Source organism: Lampetra planeri, unplaced genomic scaffold, assembly GCF_965212315.1.
Source record: "Lampetra planeri unplaced genomic scaffold, kcLamPlan1.2.h2 scaffold_115, whole genome shotgun sequence".
Classification (NCBI taxonomy): Eukaryota; Metazoa; Chordata; class Hyperoartia; order Petromyzontiformes; family Petromyzontidae; genus Lampetra; species Lampetra planeri.
In genome coordinates, this window is record NW_027613862.1 from 238791 (window position 1) to 258797 (window position 20007).

At 50.4% G+C, this 20007-nt stretch overlaps 1 protein-coding gene across 1 annotated transcript; it reads right to left on the reverse strand.

Moving 5' to 3' along the window:
- Positions 1-10296: 10296 nt before the first annotated feature.
- Positions 10297-19228, reverse strand: BLOC1S6 (biogenesis of lysosomal organelles complex 1 subunit 6). The gene is made up of 5 exons (XM_078621739.1): positions 19141-19228; positions 16789-17187; positions 14829-14916; positions 13516-13602; positions 10297-11014 (listed from the first exon to the last, which is right to left on the reverse strand). Exons 2-5 carry the CDS (start codon positions 17175-17177, stop codon positions 10895-10897), a joined length of 684 nt encoding a protein of 227 aa, XP_078477865.1. The 5' UTR covers positions 17178-17187; positions 19141-19228; the 3' UTR covers positions 10297-10894.
- Between the last annotated feature and the right edge of the window lie 779 nt (positions 19229-20007).

A 20007-nucleotide genomic window follows, 5' to 3' on the forward strand; every position in this document is an offset into this window, starting at 1 on the left:
GGGGGGGGGGCGGAGGCAGAGAGGAGGGAGGAGGGTTAGAGAAAAAATTAGCATATCAATGAGTGGTCAACAGACGTGGTGCTGCACGGCAAGTAAGCCTGCAAATCAGGAGGACACACTAAAATTAAATAACCTAGTAAATATCGAAATGTAATGTAATACAACACAGAGGGGTCGGTCAACACACAATTAACGCGTAGCCTGGTCTGCTAATATGTCTGTCTATAGTTTTCTGGTTAGATTTTATGTCGCTATTTCATTATACCTGATGATGATTGCTTGTGTTGCAATCGAAACGTCGTATTCTATTATTTAATTTAATTTATTATTTATCTTTAGACGTGACTTAACCGAAAGAACCAAATAATAATTCCTGCAGTCACGAAAGTTCTAAAATTAAGCTTCTTCTTGGTTAGTCCCCCAGCCATCTTCTGTTCCGTTCGGCTTCTGTTCCGTTCGGCTTCTGTTCCGTTCGGCTTCTTCTTGGTTAGTCCCCAGCCATCTTCTGTTCCGTTCGGCAGGGAAGTTGAGTTTGCAGGTCCACACGACGCACAGCCGTTTCAATGCGGGCAACACAACTACACAACTTTGTGTCTCTGTGTTTGTGTTGTGATGGGACTTTGTAGGATGAACGCTGAGATTCATCAGGGGCACGGGGTGACCCGTAAGGTCTGAGTTGGTGTCTGTAATGAGGTTGGCAATGATAAGGGGTTGGCAGGTACGTAGTGGTGAGTAGTGGTGAGTGTACTAGTGAGTGTAGTGGTGAGTGTACTAGTGGTGAGTGTACCATTGGTGAGGTGTAGAAGTGGTGAGTGTAGTGGTGAGTATAGTAGTGGTGAGTGTAGTGGTGAGTGTAGTGGTGAGTGTAGTGGTGAGTGTAGTAGTGGTGAGTGTACCATTGGTGAGTGTAGTAGTGGTGAGTGTAGTAGTGGTGAGTGTAGTGGTGAGTAGTGGTGAGTGTACTAGTGAGTGTAGTGGTGAGTGTACTAGTGGTGAGTGTACCATTGGTGAGTGTAGTAGTGGTGAGTGTAGTGGTGAGTATAGTAGTGGTGAGTGTAGTGGTGAGTGTAGTGGTGAGTGTAGTGGTGAGTGTAGTAGTGGTGAGTGTACCATTGGTGAGTGTAGTAGTGGTGAGTGTAGTAGTGGTGAGTGTAGTGGTGAGTGTAGTGGTGAGTGTACTAGTGAGTGTAGTGGTGAGTGTAGTAGTGGTGAGTGTACCATTGGTGAGTGTAGTGGTGAGTGTACTAGTGGTGAGTGTACTAGTGGTGAGTGTAGTGGTGAGCGTAATGGTGAGTGTAGTGGTGAGTGTAGTGGTGAGTGTACTAGTGAGTGTAGTGGTGAGTGTAGTAGTGGTGAGTGTACCATTGGTGAGTGTAGTGGTGAGTGTAGTGGTGAGTGTAGTAGTGGTGAGTGTAGTGGTGAGTGTAGTAGTGGTGAGTGTAGTGGTGAGTGTAGTGGTGAGTGTAGTAGTGGTGAGTGTACCATTGGTGAGTGTAGTGGTGAGTGTAGTGGTGAGTGTAGTAGTGGTGAGTGTAGTGGTGAGTGTAGTAGTGGTGAGTGTAGTGGTGAGTGTAGTGGTGAGTGTAGTAGTGGTGAGTGTAGTGGTGAGTGTAGTAGTGGTGAGTGTAGTGGTGAGTGTAGTGGTGGTGAGTGTAGTGGTGGGAGTGTAGTGGTGAGTGTAGTGGTGAGTGTGTGTGGGTGAGTGTAGTAGTGGTGAGTGTGTAGTGGTGAGTGTAGTGGTGAGTGTAGTAGTGGTGAGTGTAGTTGTGAGTGTAGTAGTGGTGAGTGTAGTAGTGGTGAGTGTAGTGGTGAGTGTAGTGGTGAGTGTAGTGGTGAGTGTACTAGTGAGTGTAGTGGTGAGTGTAGTGGTGAGTGTAGTAGTGGTGAGTGTACCATTGGTGAGTGTAGTGGTGAGTGTACTAGTGGTGAGTGTACTAGTGGTGAGTGTAGTGGTGAGCGTAATGGTGAGTGTAGTGGTGAGTGTAGTGGTGAGTGTACTAGTGAGTGTAGTGGTGAGTGTAGTAGTGGTGAGTGTACCATTGGTGAGTGTAGTGGTGAGTGTAGTGGTGAGTGTAGTAGTGGTGAGTGTAGTGGTGAGTGTAGTAGGGTGGTGAGTGGGAGTGTAGTGGTGAGTGTAGTGGTGGTGAGTGTAGTAGTGGTGAGTGTAGTGGTGAGTGTAGTGGTGAGTGTAGTGGTGGTGAGTGTAGTAGTGGTGAGTGTAGTGGTGAGTGTAGTGTGGTGAGTGTAGTAGTGGTGAGTGTAGTGGTGAGTGTAGTGGTGAGTGTAGTAGTGGTGAGTGTAGTTGTGAGTGTAGTGTGAGTGTAGTAGTGGTGAGTGTAGTGGTGAGTGTAGTGGTGGTGAGTGTAGTAGTGGTGAGTGTAGTGGTGAGTGTAGTGGTGAGTGTGTAGTGGTGAGTGTAGTAGTGGTGAGTGTAGTGGTGAGTGTAGTAGTGGTGAGTGTAGTGGTGAGTGTAGTGGTGAGTGTAGTGGTGGTGAGTGTAGTAGTGGTGAGTGTAGTGGTGAGTGTAGTAGTGGTGAGTGTAGTAGTGGTGAGGTGTAGGTGTGAGTGTAGTGGTGAGTGTAGTAGTGGTGAGTGTAGTTGGAGTGTAGTGGTGAGTGTAGTAGTGGTGAGTGTAGTGGTGAGTGTAGTGGTGAGTGTGTGGTGGAGTGTAGTAGTGGTGAGTGTAGTGGTGAGTGTAGTGGTGAGTGTAGTGGTGAGTGTACTAGTGAGTGTAGTGGTGAGTGTAGTAGTGGTGAGTGTACATTGGTGAGTGTAGTAGTGGTGAGTGTAGTAGTGGTGAGTGTAGTGGTGAGTGTAGTAGTGGTGAGTGTAGTGGTGAGTGTAGTGGTGAGTGTAGTAGTGGTGAGTGTAGTGGTGAGTGTAGTAGTGGTGAGTGTAGTGGTGAGTGTAGTGGTGAGTGTAGTGGTGGTGAGTGTAGTAGTGGTGAGTGTAGTGGTGGTGAATGTATAGTGGTGAGTGTAGTGGTGTGTGTAGTGGTGGTGAGTGTAGTGGTGGTGAGTGTAGTGGTGGTGTGTGTAGTAGTGGTGAGTGTAGTGGTGAGTGTAGTGGTGGTGAGTGTAGTAGTGGTGAGTGTAGTGGTGGTGAGTGTAGTGGTGGTGGAGTGTAGTAGTTGTGAGTGTAGTGGTGAGTGTAGTGGTGGTGAGTGTAGTGGTGGTGAGTGTAGTAGTTGTGAGTGTAGTGGTGAGTGTAGTAGTGGTGAGTGTAGTTGTGAGTGTAGTGGGTGAGTGTAGTAGTGGTGAGTGTAGTTGTGAGTGTAGTGGTGAGTGTAGTAGTGGTGAGTGTAGTGGTGAGTGTAGTTGTGGTGAGGTGTGAGTGGTGAGTGTAGTGGTGAGTGTAGTGGGGTGGTGAGTGGTGGTGAGTGTAGTGGTGGTGAGTGTAGTAGTGGTGAGTGTAGTGGTGGTGTAGGGTGGGAGTGTAGTAGTGGTGAGTGTAGTGGTGAGTGTAGGGTGAGTGTAGTGGGGTGAGTGTATTAGGTGGTGAGTGTAGTGGTGGTGAGTTAGTGGTGTGAGTGTAGTAGTGGTGAGTGTAGTGGTGAGTGTAGTGGTGGTGAGTGTAGTAGTGGTGAGTGTAGTAGTGTGAGTGTAGTAGTGGTGAGTGTAGTAGTGGGAGTGTAGTGGTGTTGGTGTAGTAGTGGTGAGTGTAGTGGTGAGTGTAGTGGTGGTGAGTGTAGTGGTGAGTGTAGTAGTGGTGAGTGTAGTAGTTGTGAGTGTAGTGGTGAGTGTAGTAGTGGTGAGTGTAGTTGTGAGTGTAGTGGTGAGTGTAGTAGTGGTGAGTGTAGTTGTGAGTGTAGTGGTGAGTGTAGTAGTGGTGAGTGTAGTTGTGAGTGTAGTGGTGAGTGTAGTAGTGGGGAGTGTAGTGGTGAGTGTAGTAGTGGTGAGTGTAGTGGTGAGTGTAGTGGTGAGTGTAGTGGTGTGTGTAGTGGTGGTGAGTGTATTAGTGGTGAGTGTAGTGGTGGTGTGTAGTAGTGGTGAGTGTAGTGGTGAGTGTAGTGGTGGTGAGTGTAGTAGTGGTGAGTGTAGTGGTGGTGAGTGTAGTAGTGGTGAGTGTAGTGGTGAGTGTAGTGGTGGTGAGTGTAGTAGTGGTGAGTGTAGTGGTGAGTGTAGTGGTGGTGAGTGTAGTAGTGGTGAGTGTAGTAGTTGTGAGTGTAGTTGTGAGTGTAGTGGTGAGTGTAGTAGTGGTGAGTGTAGTGGTGAGTGTAGTAGTTGTGAGTGTAGTGGTGAGTGTAGTAGTGGTGAGTGTAGTTGTGAGTGTAGTGGTGAGTGTAGTAGTGGTGAGTGTAGTTGTGAGTGTAGTGGTGAGTGTAGTAGTGGTGAGTGTAGTTGTGAGTGTAGTGGTGAGTGTAGTAGTGGTGAGTGTAGTTGTGAGTGTAGTGGTGAGTGTAGTAGTGGTGAGTGTAGTTGTGAGTGTAGTGGTGAGTGTAGTAGTGGTGAGTGTAGTTGTGAGTGTAGTGGTGAGTGTAGTAGTGGTGAGTGTAGTTGTGAGTGTAGTGGTGAGTGTAGTAGTGGTGAGTGTAGTTGTGAGTGTAGTGGTGAGTGTAGTAGTGGTGAGTGTAGTTGTGAGTGTAGTGGTGAGTGTAGTAGCGGTGAGATTTTGACTTAAAACTTTCGTGACTACAGGAATTCATCATATTTTTGGTTCTTTCGGTAAAGTCACGTAATAGAAAATAAAATTAAAAATAAATTGTGTTTGGATCGAAACGTCGTGGGTTTTTTTTTGCTTTTATTTTTTATTTGAATTTATGTTTCATTTTAATTTCTTTTATTTTTATTGACTTTACCGAAAGACTATAATTTACCGAAAGAACCAAGAATATGTAGTGGTGAGTAGCAGGGGTTGTCAGCTGTGACGAGACCGCCTTTGTCTTCCCTTGCTATCTACTCTCTCTTGACAATGAGATCGTGTGGGTCAAAAATATTTAATTTTGTAATTTTGCACTGAACAAAAATCTCTAAAAGTTCATCTCAGGTTGTTAATTTCTCTCTCACTTTCTTAAAACAAAAGCGATTGACGCGACTCTGTCTCTTTGTATAACCACTGTTGCCTAATCCTTGCTGTATATATATACAGATATATTATTTTCAAGAAGATATCTTGGTTACATTTTTTTTTATCGTACAAACAAAAAAACACGGGTCAAGATTTTTTATTTTCGTAGGCCCCTTTCGTTTTTCGTAGGCCCGCGGCACAGTGCCTACTGTGGTCTATTGGATAATACGGCCATGGTGTGTGGGTGGGTAGATTAGTGGGTGGGTGGATTAGTGGGTGGGTGGATTAGTGGGTGGGTGGATGAGTGGGTAGGTGAGTGAGTGGGTGAATGGGTGGGTGGGTGGGTGAATGGGTGGGTGGGTGGGGAAGTGGGTGGGTGGGTGGGGAAGTGGGAAGTGCGTGGGTGGGTGAGTGAGTGGGTGAATGGGTGAATGAGTGGATGAGTGGGTGAGTGAGTGGGTGAATGGGTGGATGGGTGGGTGAGTGCATGGGTGAGTGAGTGGGTGAATGGGTGGGTGGGTGAATGAGTGGGTGCGTGGGGGAGTGGGTGGGTGAATGGGTGGGTGAATGAGTGGGTGCGTGGGGGAGTGAGTGGGTGGGTGAGTGAGTGGATGAATGGGTGGGTGAATGAGTGGATGGGTGGGTGGATGAGTGGGTGGGTGGGTAAGTGGGTGAATGAGTGGGTGGGTGAGTGGGTGAATGGGTGAGTGAGTGGGTGAGTGAGTGGGTGGGTGGTTGAGTGGATGGTTGGGTGGGTGAATGGGTGGATGGGTGAATGAGTGGATGGGTGAGTGGGTGGGTGAGTGAGTGAATTAGTGAGTGGGTGAATGGGTGGGTGAGTGGATGGGTGAGTGGGTGAATGGGTGGGTGGGTGGCTGAGTCGGTCGCCCCCAGGCACAGTGCCTACTGTGGCCTATTGGATAATACATCCCTGGCGCCAGGTACTCATTTGAGGCCGAGTCGACCTAGGGGGGAGGCCCGCAAACAGTTCAGATAATCGTCGTCACCGGTGTTGGTGACCATGAGCGGGAATCAAACTCGGGTTAACCGGGGTTCGTAGGGCAATGCGCTAACCGCTGCGCCACCGCTCCCCACTTGATGCGGACGCCGTAGCCTATAGCACCTACTATGCACCATGACAGTCATATATAATGGATACATTCAGTGCACGACCACCCGTAGCGTCATCAAATACGCATTTTAATGACGGCATTACATGTGATTAATATTTAATTGAGGATGTTAAAGCGGCCGGCTTTATTGATGACGGCGAAAGGGAAGTACCCGGTTTGTAGCCCGGGGCGAAAAATATATTTAAAATCTTTTCTTAAAAACGTGACAAAGACATACACAGGTACTAAGCCCGGTGGGCCGTTTGGCCATTTTTCGACCAAGAAAATTATAAGAGGCTTGCCCAAGTCCAAAAAGTTGTAGAATTGGTCATCCATCTAGCCGGGTCCCACCACAACACCGCAGGCCACAACACTCGCTCGCTCACCATAGTTCAGGCCACAACACTCACCACACTGCAGGCCACAACACTCACCCACTCACCACACTCCAGGCCACACCACTCACCCACTCACCACAGTGCAAGCCACAACACTCACTCACTCACCACACTGCAGGCCACAACACTCACCCACTCACCACAGGCCACAACACTCACTCACTCACCACACTGCAGGCCACAACACCCACTCACCACACCGCAGGCCACAACACTCACCCACTCACCACACTCAGACCACAACCCTCACCCACTCACCACACCGCAGGCCACAACACTCACCCACTCACCACACTTCAGGCCACAACCCTCACCCACTCACCACAGTTCTGGCCACAGCACTCACCCACTCACCACAGTTCAGGCCACAACACTCACCCACTCACCACACTCCAGGCCACAACACTCACCCACTCACCACACTCCAGGCCACAACACTCACCCACTCACCACACCGCAGGCCACAACACTCACCCACTCACCACACTGCAGGCCACAACACCCACTCACCACACTGTAGGCCACAACACTCACCCACTCACCACACCGCAGGCCACAACACTCACCCACTCACCACACTCAGGCCACAACACTCACCCACTCACCACACTTCAGGCCACAACACTCACCCACTCACCATACTCCAGGCCACAACACTCACCCACTCACCACACTCAGGCCACAACACTCACCCACTCACCACACTCCAGGCCACAACACTCACCCACTCACCACACTCAGGCCACAACACTCACCCACTCACCACACTGCAGGCCACAACACTCACCCACTCACCACACCGCAGGCCACAACACTCACCCACTCACCACACTCCAGGCCACAACACTCACCCACTCACCACAACGCAGGCCACAACACTCACCCACTCACCACACCGCAGGCCACAACACTCACCCACTCACCACACTCCAGGCCACAACACTCACCCACTCACCACACCGCAGGCCACAACACTCACCCACTCACCACACTCCAGGTCACAACACTCACCCACTCACCACACCGCAGGCCACAACACTCACCCACTCACCACACTGCAGGCCACAACACTCACCCACTCACCACACTGCAGGCCACAACACTCACCCACTCACCACACTCCAGGCCACAACACTCACCCACTCACCACACTCAGGCCACAACACTCACCCACTCACCACACTCCAGGCCACAACACTCACCCACTCACCACACTGCAGGCCACAACACTCACCCACTCACCACACCGCAGGCCACAACACCCACCCACTCACCACACTCCAGGCCACAACACTCACCCACTCACCACACTCCAGGCCACAACACTCACCCACTCACCACACTCCAGGCCACAACACTCACCCACTCACCACACTTCAGGCCACAACTCACCCACTCACCACAATCAGGCCACAACACTCACCCACTCACCACTCAGGCCACAACACTCACCCACTCACCACACTTCAGGCCACAACACTCACTCACCACACTCCAGGCCACAACACTCACCCACTCACCACACTGCAGGCCACAACACTCGCTCACTCACCACACCGCAGGCCACAACACTCACCCACTCACCACACTCCAGGCCACAACACTCACCCACTCACCCCACCTCAGGCCACAACACTCACCCACTCACCACACCGCAGGCCACAACACTCACCCACTCACCACACTGCAGGCCACAACACCCACTCACCACACTGCAGGCCACAACACTCACCCACTCACCACACTGTAGGCCACAACACTCACCCACTCACCACACCTCAGGCCACAACACTCACCCACTCACCACACTGCTGGCCACAACACTCACCCACTCGCCACAATTCAGGCCACAACACTCACCCACTCACCACACTCCAGGCCACAACACTCACCCACTCACCACACCGCAGGCCACAACACTCACTCACTCACCACAATTCAGGCCACAACACTCACCCACTCACCACACCGCAGGCCACAACACTCACCCACTCACCACACTCAGACCACAACACTCACCCACTCACCACACTCAGACCACAACACTCACCCACTCACCACAATTCAGGCCACAACACTCACCCACTCACCACACTCCAGGCCACAACACTCACCCACTCACCACACTGCAGGCCACAACACTCACCCACTCACCACAATTCAGGCCACAACACTCACCCACTCACCACACTGCAGGCCACAACACTCACCCACTCACCACACCGTAGGCCACAACACTCACCCACTCACCACACTGCAGGCCACAACACTCACCCACTCACCACACTCAGACCACAACACTCACCCACTCACCACAATTCAGGCCACAACACTCACCCACTCACCACACTCCAGGCCACAACACTCACCCACTCACCACACTGCAGGCCACAACACTCACCCACTCACCACACTCAGACCACAACACTCACCCACTCACCACAATTCAGGCCACAACACTCACCCACTCACCACACTCCAGGCCACAACACTCACCCACTCACCACACCGCAGGCCACAACACTCACCCACTCACCACAATTCAGGCCACAACACTCACCCACTCACCACACCGCAGGCCACAACACTCACCACACTATCTGCATTTCCCATAAATATGCTAAATTCCTCTTGATATGCAAATTCGTTTGTCAAGGCGCTCTACCCCCCTCCAACCCAGCTTAAACAGTCGCTCCAAGCCTGGGGCGTGCCATTCAGACTCTGCCTTCTCGACAGACCTGTTCTCCACCTGAGGACGGCTGCTTGCGTTGTGGCCGAAACGTCGTGAGAATTGTATTTTATTATGTTTTATTTTTAGTATTTTATTATTTCCCTTCTATGTGACTTTACTGAAAGAACCAAGAAGATGAATCCCTGCAGTCACGAAAGCTTTAAATCGAAATTTTATTATGTTTTATTTTTATTATTTTATTAATTCCATTCTACGTGACTTTACCGAAAGAACCAAGAAGATGAATCCCTGCAGTCACGAAAGAAGCTTTAAATCGAAATTTTATTGTTTTATTTTTATTATTTTATTATTTCCATTCTACGTGACTTTACCGAAAGAACCAAGATGAATCCCTGCAGTCACGAAAGAAGCTTTAAATCGAAATTTAATTATGTTTTATTTTTATTATTTTATTATTTCCATTCTACGTGACTTTACCGAAAGAACCAAGAAGATTTTACTTCAAAGGAGGAGGAACAGCGACACGACACGATCTCTCTCGGTTGTGGAGTGACTCACGCAGCCAGCTATGGCTGCAGGGTTTTGGTGGTAGATGTTGTTGATGTCGTTTATTGTGAAAATTCCGTCACAGTTCCTATGATCACTGTTTCATCGCTTTCACGGTTTTATTTTGGTGATTTTCGAAAAGTTTTTTGGGTTTGGTCATGTTTGTTTGTTGTAGTACGGAGCTAGACTGATGGCCTTAATCAAAGTTGTCTTGTGGTTGTTGTTGTTGTTTGACTTGCATCCCACTGGGATTTTTGCACACAGCGTTGGTGTACGGTGCTTTTTATGGAATTTTTTCCTGTCTTTTCTTGGATTTTCTGTTCGCACTCAGTCAGATATTCACTTTAAGATGTTTTCTTGTTCATGTTTTTGTTTTTTGTTTGTTGCGGTTGCACCCGATTCAAGAGCCGAATGGCTCACAGGGCTAGACCTAATACATGAACTTGATTCTAGATTTGAAGCTTTCGTGACTGCAAGGATTCGGTGAAGTCACCTAGGTAAAAAATAAAAATTAATAAAAGTAATAATAGAAATACAATAATAGAGCAACAAGTTTATTTTATTATTTTATTTTGCATTACATACCTACGTGGCTTGACCGAAAAAACCTAAGCGTATGAACTTGAACTGTTTGCTGAAGCTCCTATCAGCATGGCAGCAGCAGCAGCAGCACCTCCACAACATCGACACGGAATCTCCTGGACTACTTTGCTGCCGTACACGAGAATAAAAGTCGATTACCCCCATGAACGCGGTACCTATTTTATCGACCCCGGTGGGAGGGAGTGATGATGATGATGATGGTGGTTGTTGGGTGAATCAACAACGCCACTCACGCAAAACACTCCCAGCAGCGCAGCAGGACACATTGTTGAAAAAAAAAGTTTAGTCGCAAGCCTTTACATAATTGATTAGTAGTATATACACAACGATTAATTGGGGGGAAATAAAAACACGTGTTAAGTGCAAATTAAATTAAGCAAAAAAAATAATTCACAATGTCCAATGTACTTCTGTAATGGCAAAATTAATTACGCAGGCTTTGAATGCTTCTTCTTAAAAAGCCACTAAATCAATCGCTTGTTCTGTCGATACGGGAAAGGCTATTGGGGTCGTGCCAGCGCGCGTTAGAGTGTGTGTCAGGTCCGCTTGGCGGGTCGCGCCAGCAGATGGCGCTCGCGTTCCATCTCTCGCTCCTTCTGCTGCTCCCGCTCCAGCGCTTCCTTCTGCTTCTGCTGCTGCAGCTGCAGCGCTCGCTTCTGCAAACATTCGGCAAATCAGCGGGCGCGACCGATGCACCGACCCCGTTGACGAACTCGCTCGCTCGTCGCTCGCTCACTTGCTCGCTCGCCCCGTGGTTCAATCGCTCGCTCGCCCCGTGGCTCAATCGCTCGCTCGCTCGCCCAGTGGTTCAATCGCTCGCTCGCCCCGTGGTTCAATCGCTCGCTCACTCACTCGCCCCGTGGTTCAATCGCTCGCTCACTCGCCCCGTGGTTCAATCGCTCGCTCGCCCCGTGGTTCAATCGCTCGCTCGCCCCGTGGTTCAATCGCTCGCTCGCCCCGTGGCTCAATCGCTCGCTCACTCGCCCCGTGGTTCAATCGCTCGCTCACTCGCCCCGTGGTTCAATCGCTCGCTCACTCGCCCCGTGGTTCAATCGCTCACTCACTCGCCCCGTGGTTCAATCGCTCGCTCACTCACTCGCCCCGTGGTTCAATCGCTCGCTCGCTCGCCCCGTGGCTCAATCACTCGCTCACTCACTCGCCCCGTGGTTCAATCGCTCGCTCACTCGCCCCGTGGTTCAATCGCTCGCTCACTCGCCCCGTGGTTCAATCGCTCGCTCACTCGCCCCGTGGTTCAATCGCTCGCTCGCTCGCCCCGTGGTTCAATCGCTCGCTCGCTCGCCCCGTGGCTCAATCGCTCGCTCGCTCGCCCCGTGGCTCAATCGCTCGCTCGCTCGCCCCGTGGTTCAATCGCTCGCTCGCTCGCCCCGTGGTTCAATCGCTCGCTCGCTCGCCCCGTGGTTCAATCGCTCGCTCGCTCGCCCCCGTGGTTCAATCGCTCGCCTCGCTCGCCCCGTGGTTCAATCGCTCGCTCGCTCGCCCCGTGGCTCAATCGCTCGCCTCGCTCGCCCCGTGGCTCAATCGCTCGCTCGCTCGCCCCGTGGCTCAATCGCTCGCTCGCTCGCCCCGTGGCTCAATCGCTCGCTCGCTCCGTGGCTCAATCGCTCGCTCGCTCGCCCCGTGGCTCAATCGCTCGCTCGCTCGCCCCGTGGCTCAATCGCTCGCTCGCTCGCCCCGTGGCTCAATCGCTCGCTCGCTCGCCCCGTGGCTCAATCGCTCGCTCGCTCGCCCCGTGGCTCAATCGCTCGCTCGCTCGCCCCGTGGCTCAATCGCTCGCTCACTCGCCCCGTGGCTCAATCGCTCGCTCACTCGCCCCGTGGCTCAATCGCTCGCTCACTCGCCCCGTGGCTCAATCGCTCGCTCACTCGCCCCGTGGCTCAATCGCTCGCTCACTCGCCCCGTGGTTCAATCGCTCGCTCGCCCCGTGGTTCAATCGCTCACTCGCCCAGTGGTTCAATCGCTCGCTCGCTCGCCCAGTGGTTCAATCGCTCGCTCACTCGCCCCGTGGCTCAATCGCTCGCTCACTCACCCGGTGGTTGACTCGCTCGCTTACCCGGTGGTTCACTCGCTCACTCATTTACTCGCTCACCTCGTCGCCCACTTGCTCACTCGCCCGGTGGCTCAATCACTCGCTCTCTCACTCACCTGGTCGCCCACTTGCTCGCTCGCTCACTTGCCTGGTGGCTCACTCGCTCACTCATTTACTCGCTCACCTGGTCGCCCACTTTCTCACTCGCCCGGTGGCTCAATCACTCGCTCTCTCACTCACCTGGTCGCCCACTTGTTCGTCGCTCGCTCACTCGCCCGGTGGCTCACTCGCTCACTCATTTACTCGCTCACCGCTCGCTCACTCGCACGTCGCTCGCTCGCCCAGTGGTTCAATCGCTCGCCCGCTCGCCCCGTGGAGAATAGGTTTTTTCCCCTTTAATCTGGCAACAAAACAGCTGTGTTAATATATTCTTGGCTCTTTCGGTCAAGTCACGTAGACGGGAAACAATAAAATAAAAAAAATATAAAACAATAAAATTCTCACGACGTTTCGACTGCAACACAAGCAATCATCGTCAAGTGTGGAAACCCACAGCAAGAAAAAGACGCCACTTCAAAAAAAGTTGCTCTTGCCGTGTTTTTTTCACACCTGATGATGATTGCTTGTGTTGCAGTCGAAACGTCGTGAGAATTTTGTTTGATATTTTTATTATTTTATTGTTTCCCTTCTACGTGACTTTACCGAAAGAACCAAGTATACAGGTGTTAAGTTGTTAAAACAGCACTCTCCAAACGCGTGCCGTCGATTCTAAAACGGAGGACCCGGAGGAAAAATCCACGCGACCACGGGGAGAGAGAGAGACACGCAAACTCCAAATATACAGCAGCAGGCATCGTCAAGGTCGGGATCGAACCCACGACTTCCTGTAGACCAGGCGAGGTAGTTAACATCTCACCACGGGGAGAGAGAGAGACACGCAAACTCCAAATATACAGCAGCAGGCGTCGTCAGGGTCGGGATCGAACCCACGACCTCCTACACCCCAGGCGAGGTAGTTAACATTTCATTAACCGGGGCGGCCTTCCCGATCAGAACCGCGAGCCTCTGCAGCAAGTAGCGAAAGCTCCACCGCTAGGAGGGGTGACGAACCTTCAGCTTGCTGGTCTTCTCGTGCAGAGCCAGCATGTCTCTCCTCACCGTCACCAGCTTCTGCTGATACATCCGAGCCTCTGTGAACTGGAGGGCGAGGGAGGCGTGGGGGGCGGAGAGGGGGGGGGGGGCGGCGTGGGTGGGCAGTGGCAATGCCAACGGAGCGGGCTCGCTAACGGCGCTGGCGTTGACCGCCGATTTGCCAAATCCAATCGGTCCCCGCTTGTACGTGACTTCACCGAAAGAACCAAGTATACAGGTGTTAAGTTGTTAAAACAGCACTCTCTAAACGCGTGCCGTCGATTCTAAAACGGAGGACCCGGAGGAAAAATCCACGCGACCACGGGGAGAGAGACACGCAAACTCCAAATATACAGCAGCAGGCATCGTCAGGGTCGGGATCGAACCGACGACCTCCTGTAGACCAGGCGAGGTAGTTAACATCTCACCACGGAGAGAGAGACACGCAAACTCCAAATATACAACAGGCGCTGGCGTTGACCGCCGATTTTCCAAATCCAATCGGTCCGCACTTCTACGTGACTTTACCGAAAGAACCAAGAATACAGGTGTTAAGTTGTTAAAACACCACTCTCTAAACGGTGTTTGTACTGCAGGAGGAATCCGATGAGCCGTGAAGCTCGTATTTTTTTATCACAGGTGTTCAAGTGGGGGGCCACGGGGTCAAAAAAATTACAACGATGAACACCACAAAGTAGAGGGAAAGGTGAGAAAATCACCACCAAAAAATGAAGCTAAACTATTTTTCGATGTAAAGCTTTCGTGACTGCAGGGATTCATATTCTTGGTTCTTTCGGTAAAGTCACGTAGAAGGGAAATAATAAAATAATAAAAATATAAAACAATAAAATTCTCACGACGTTTCGACTGCAACACAAGCAATCATCATCAGGTGTGAAATCCACAGCAAGAAAATGTATTGCTGTAAGAAAAATTATAAAACAATTAAAATTCTCACGACGTTTCGACTGCAACACAAGCAATCATCATCATCAGGTGTGAAATCCACGGCAAGAAAATTCGAAACGAAGTGGCTTTTCATCATCATCATCATCAGGTCCTGTGGATTTCACAGCTGATGATGATTGCTTGTGTTGCAGTTGAAACTTCGTGAGAATTTTATTGTTTTATATTTTTATTATTTCCCTTCTACGTGACTTTACCGAAAGAACCAAGAATACGATTTTGACGCTACCAGCTACGCCCCCACCGACCTACCGGCTTCTTTTTCAACAGCGACCAAGCCACGAACAACAGCTCCACTCAAAACGTGCCCTTCTTTCTCAACTTACCAGCGTGTTGAAAGTCGTGGTAGCTTGGCATTCATGTAGTTTGCCATTCTCCTGGTCCAGGGTATCCATCACCACCATCTGAGTTTTCCTGGCCGCAGACAAAGCCGTCACACGGCAAAGAAAGACAAGGTCACGCGACACGCAACGGGGGTCGTGGCAATCCATGCCACGCGCAGTCTCGCGTCACGTACCGCACCCTGCGAGTGTGTGTACATCTATCCGCGAGAGGCAGTTTTTCTTTTTTAAATCCTTTATATTAAGTTCGCTTGCGCGCTTACGACCGTGCAAATCTTTCGGTCGTTTTTGAACCCACTTCCCGTGATCCGATCGAGCTGACATTTTTGCACGCAGACTCGTTGTGCGTGACAATTTATGTTCGTGAATTTTTTTTTCCAAAATTTTACACTTTTTAGGACAAAAAAATTATATGTAATTACCAATTGCTTAATGGTGCAATGCAATCATCTGACCTATAGGTGGCAGCCATCTCAAGCCAGAGGACGAGAGGACTCTAGCCGCCACGCATATAAAGGATTTATAGTGAAAAACTTTGTTTTTACGGGTTATACTTGTTAAAATCCTTTATATTAAGTTCACTTGCTTGCTTGCTTGCACGCTTACGACCGTGCAAATCTTTCGGTCGTTTTTTAACCCACTTCCCGTGATCCAATCGAGCTGACATTTTGCACACAGACTCGTTGTGCGTGACAATTTATTTTCGTGAAAAATGTTTTTCTTCAAAATTTTCCACTTTTTTGGAAAGAATTTATTTCATATTTAATTTAAAATACCAATGTGATAAAAATGAAACTCTTACTCAAGAAAAACAGAAATGAATAATAAAATAAAACCGATGCCACGCACATAAAGGATTTATAGTGAAAAACTTTGTTTTTACGGGTTAATTTTTTTCTCTCCGGTGAGATCGCGTGAAAATAAATGTTGTGTCGTGAAACCCGCCGCCGTCGCCACCCGACACAGCCAATTGGCGAGGGGTTTGTCACGTGATGCAAAAAGTGCCAATTCGTTACTGCCAATTGGCACGTCACTACCAATTACAATCAGCGTCAGCAGGCGACACGTTTTTATTTACGTGATCTAACCAACAAACCTCTATTAAGGATAATATTGGTCTATGAACAATGTTAGTCTATGGGGCAATGTTAGTCTATGGGCAGTGTTAGTCTATGGGTAGTGTTGAGTCTATGTGTAGTGTTAGTCTATGGGCAGTGTTAGTCTATGGGCAATGTTAGTCTATGGGCAATGTTAGTCTATGGGGCAATGTTAGTCTATGGGCAATTTACACCATTGGAACCTCATTTGCCAGTAAAAAATATGATAATTGTTTTTTTACCCTTCTATCTGGCAACAAAACTGACACCTTTTTTTACAAGGAGTCATGTTTGCAAGGACAGTGCATACAGAGTTATGTTTTTTGTTTGCATTATGACTGCAGGTATTGTGGTCTATGCAAATATGACTCCTTGTAAAAAGGTGTCAGTTTTGTTGCCAGATAGAAGGGTAAAAAACCAATTATCATATTTTTCTACTGGCAAATGAGGTTCCAATGGTGTAAATGCTTACCCCGAGCTCTCATACTCTGATGGTGCATTGTCTTTGAGTTGTGCGCCTTTTGGCGTCATCTGGTCCAACACCATGTGAGACTAGGCTCTAAGGAAAGCTGTCTCGGGTGTGGACCAATCAACTTCAAGGACAGTGCATACATCATCAGAGTTATGTTTTTTGTTTGCATTACGACTGCAGGTATCGTGGTCTATGCAAACATGACTCCTTGTAAAAAAAAAGGTGTCAGTTTTGTTGCCAGATAAAAGGGTAAAAAAACAATTATCAACTTTCCATCAGTCGCTCGCAATCCACGCAGTGATAACAGCTCATAAAAAAAAATCAAGCGGAGCTTCGCAATCTCTTCGGATTTCCCTGCGGTGTCCAAGACACTCACGTGAGCTCGGACAGCGACCGTCCCGCCCGCTGCAGGTCGGGCAGGTAGTGAGACACCAAGCCCTGCGCCAAAAGCTCCACGGCACGCGACGACGCGTCGGACGCTTCGCTGCCGGGAGGACCGCCCGGAACGCCGGCGGTGACGGCGGTAATGGTGGCACCGACGTCACCGGGAGGATCTTCCAAACCGGTGGCGTCACCGTGAGCTCGTGGTGCGGTAGCGTCGTCACAGCCGCCCCCCTGGTCTTCGCCGGTGAGATCTACCGAACCTTCACCGGCAACATCACCGCCACCGACACCGCCGCCGCCGCCGCCATCGCCGGTAACATCCCCGGAGTCTTTCTGCCGATGAACGCCGTCAAGGACTGGAATTCCGGTGGCTTCAGTCATAGCTGTGGAACTGAATTCGCAGAGAAAACCATCACCTGTGTGGACATTTGTTATCTCGTTACTGACGTAATTTTTCGATTTAAAGCTTCTTTCGTGACTGCAGGAATTCATCTTCTTGGTTCTTTCGGTAAAGTCACGTAGAAGGGAAATAATAAAATAATAAAAATAAAACATAATTCAATAATTCAATTTCGATTCAAAGCTTCTTTCGTGACTGCAAGAATTCATCTTCTTGGTTCTTTCGGTAAAGTCACGTAGAAGGGAAGTAATAAAATAATAAAAATAAAACATTACAAAATAAAATTCTCACGACATTCAGACGCTTCGACAGACCTGGTCTTCACTTGAGGACGGACGCTTGCGTTGTGGCCGAAACGTCGTGAGAATTATTTTATTATGTTTTATTCTTATTATTTTATTACTTCCCTTCTAAGTGACTTTACCGAAAGAACCAAGAAGATGACGTATTTTATTTAGACAGCGCACCATGGTGGCTAGGAGATGTTAACTACCTCGTCTGGTATGCAGGTGGTCGTGGGTTCGATCCCGACCCTGACACCTGCTGTATATTTGGAGTTTGCGTGTCTCTCTCTCATCATCATCACGGTGGCTAGGAGATGTTAACTACCTCGCCTGGTGTTCAGGAGGTCGTGGGTTCGATCCCGACCCTGACGCCTGCTGTATATTTGGAGTTTGCGTGTCTCTCTCTTTCTCTCTCGTCATCATCACGGTGGCTAGGAGATGTTATTCCGCAAATATGCGGCGTGGTGTATTCCGCAAATATGCCCGACTGTGAGGGCGGGCACAAGCCGGCGTGAGTAGGTTAAACGTTGAGTTTTATAAGGGCACCACGGGGTGACCAGCCCCTCCCCACCCAGCCCCACCCCTCGCACCCAGCCCCACCCCTCTCCACCCAGCCCCTCCCCTCCCCACCCAGCCCCACCCAACCCCTCCCCACCCAACCCCACCCAACCCCTACCCAGCCCCACCCCTCCCCACCCTTCCCACCCAGCCCCACCCCTCCCCACCCAGCCCCTCCCCACCCAGCCCCACCCAACCCCTCCCCACCCAGCCCCACCCAACCCATCCCCACCCAGCCCCTCCCCACCCAGCCCCTCCCCACCCTCCCCTCTCCACCCAGCCCAACCCTCCCATTTTTTGATGCACGACGGACGGACACAATAATCCCCTTGGGCTGGTGAAACCAGGTGGTTCCTACCAGTATAATAAGCATTGGTTTGACACTTTTTGGCATAACAAAAATCCAGGAGTTTTGTGAAAATGTTCATCAAACACCAAAACGGAAACGTTTTTATTATGAATCAAGTAAAACCGCACTAACCTCACACACGCTACCCGAGATGAACGTTCAAACACACACGGGTTGATTTAATCAATCGGAGTGTATGAAGAAGCAAACTTACACAAGTTAACACTTTTAAGCGCTTAAACGCGTGGCTACAGTTAGGAGTACACGGCCGGTCCACAAGTCTTGTGACCCCCCCCCCCCCCCCCCGATTTAAATAATCGACCCCGAACATTTAGTTTTTGCTACTCTGCATATTTATTTATGTTTAGAAATAAACCTTAATTTATATGTAAATATATATTTAACATTACGTTCAAGAGGTATTGTATCTGGACCACCGTTTACGCACATAACGTTACGGCCGTACCCTAACGTACAGCTAGAAGTGCAGCAATGTTGCCGTAGATATCGATTACACGCATTTTGTCAATAACGATGCTGCCACCCAAAAAAATCACAGACGTTTCAAGCGATGAGCCTTCTACTGCATAGCCGATACGAGCAAATTTAAACATCACGATGTTTACATTTTTGCCCCCCACCCACCCACCCACCCAAATTTAATGTATAATCGAACCTCTGTTTTTAAAAACGGAAAGTATTGCACGCTAACGTGAAACGTTATCGATTAAAACGAAATAATGTAAAAGCCACCTTCAGTCCTGAGCGAGAGATCATCAGCTGATCGTGGACCCCACGACATCCGGTTTGCGCGCGTGACGTCGCGGCGGCCATATTGGTCAGGGGGGAGGATATGACGTCGGGCGTCCCCCCACACTTTCTGAGCTCGCGATTGGCGGAGCGGGTTTGTTTACCCTTACAAAGATGGCCGAGAGTGTTCGTCACGTGGTGACGTTCTGGTGGAGCGGTCCCACCTGATGACGGAGACTTGTGTTGCCTCCGAAACGTCGTGATTTTTGTTTTTATTTTATTTTCATTAATTTTGATGTTTTACCTACGTGACTTTACCGAAAAAAACCTAAGAATAAGAATATGGTGGAGCGGTTTGGAGTGGGGGGGGGAGTGAGAGGGTTGGGGGGGGAGTGGGAGGAGTTGGGAGGGGAGTGGGGGGGTTGGGGGAGTGGGGAGGGGTTGGGGGGGGTTGAGGGGGAGTGGGAGTGGGTTGAGGGGGGAGGGGTTGGGGGGAGTGGGGGGGGGGGTGAGAGGGCTAGGGGGAGTGGGGGGGAGTGGGGAGGGGTTGGGGGGGGGTTGGGGGGGGGGAGTGGGGGGGGGGGTGAGAGGGTTGGGGGGGGAGTGGGAGGGTTGGGGGGGAGTGGGAGGGTTGGGGGGAGTGGGAGGGGTTGGGGGGAGTGGGGGGGTGAGAGGGTTGGGGGGGAGTGGGAGGAGTGGGGGGGGTTGGGGGGAGTGGGGGGGTGGGGGGGGTGAGAGGGTTGGGGGGGGAGTGGGAGGAGTGGGGGGGTTGGGGGGAGTGGGGGGGGGGAGAGGGGTTGGGGGGGAGTGGGAGGGTTGGGGGGGAGTGGGAGGGTTGGGGGGGGGGGAGGTGGGAGGGGTTTGGGGGGA

Excerpts from the sequence above, each read along its gene's own strand:
- BLOC1S6 (XM_078621739.1), bottom strand. The coding sequence starts at position 17,177 with ATGACTGAAGCCACCGGAATTCCAGTCCTTGACGGCGTTCATCGGCAG. Across the intron at positions 13,603-14,828 it reads CCACGACTTTCAACACGCTG|TTCACAGAGGCTCGGATGTA; the intron begins GTAAGTTGAGAA and ends CTCGCCCTCCAG. Across the intron at positions 11,015-13,515 it reads AGAAGACCAGCAAGCTGAAG|AAGCGAGCGCTGCAGCTGCA; the intron begins GTTCGTCACCCC and ends GAATGTTTGCAG.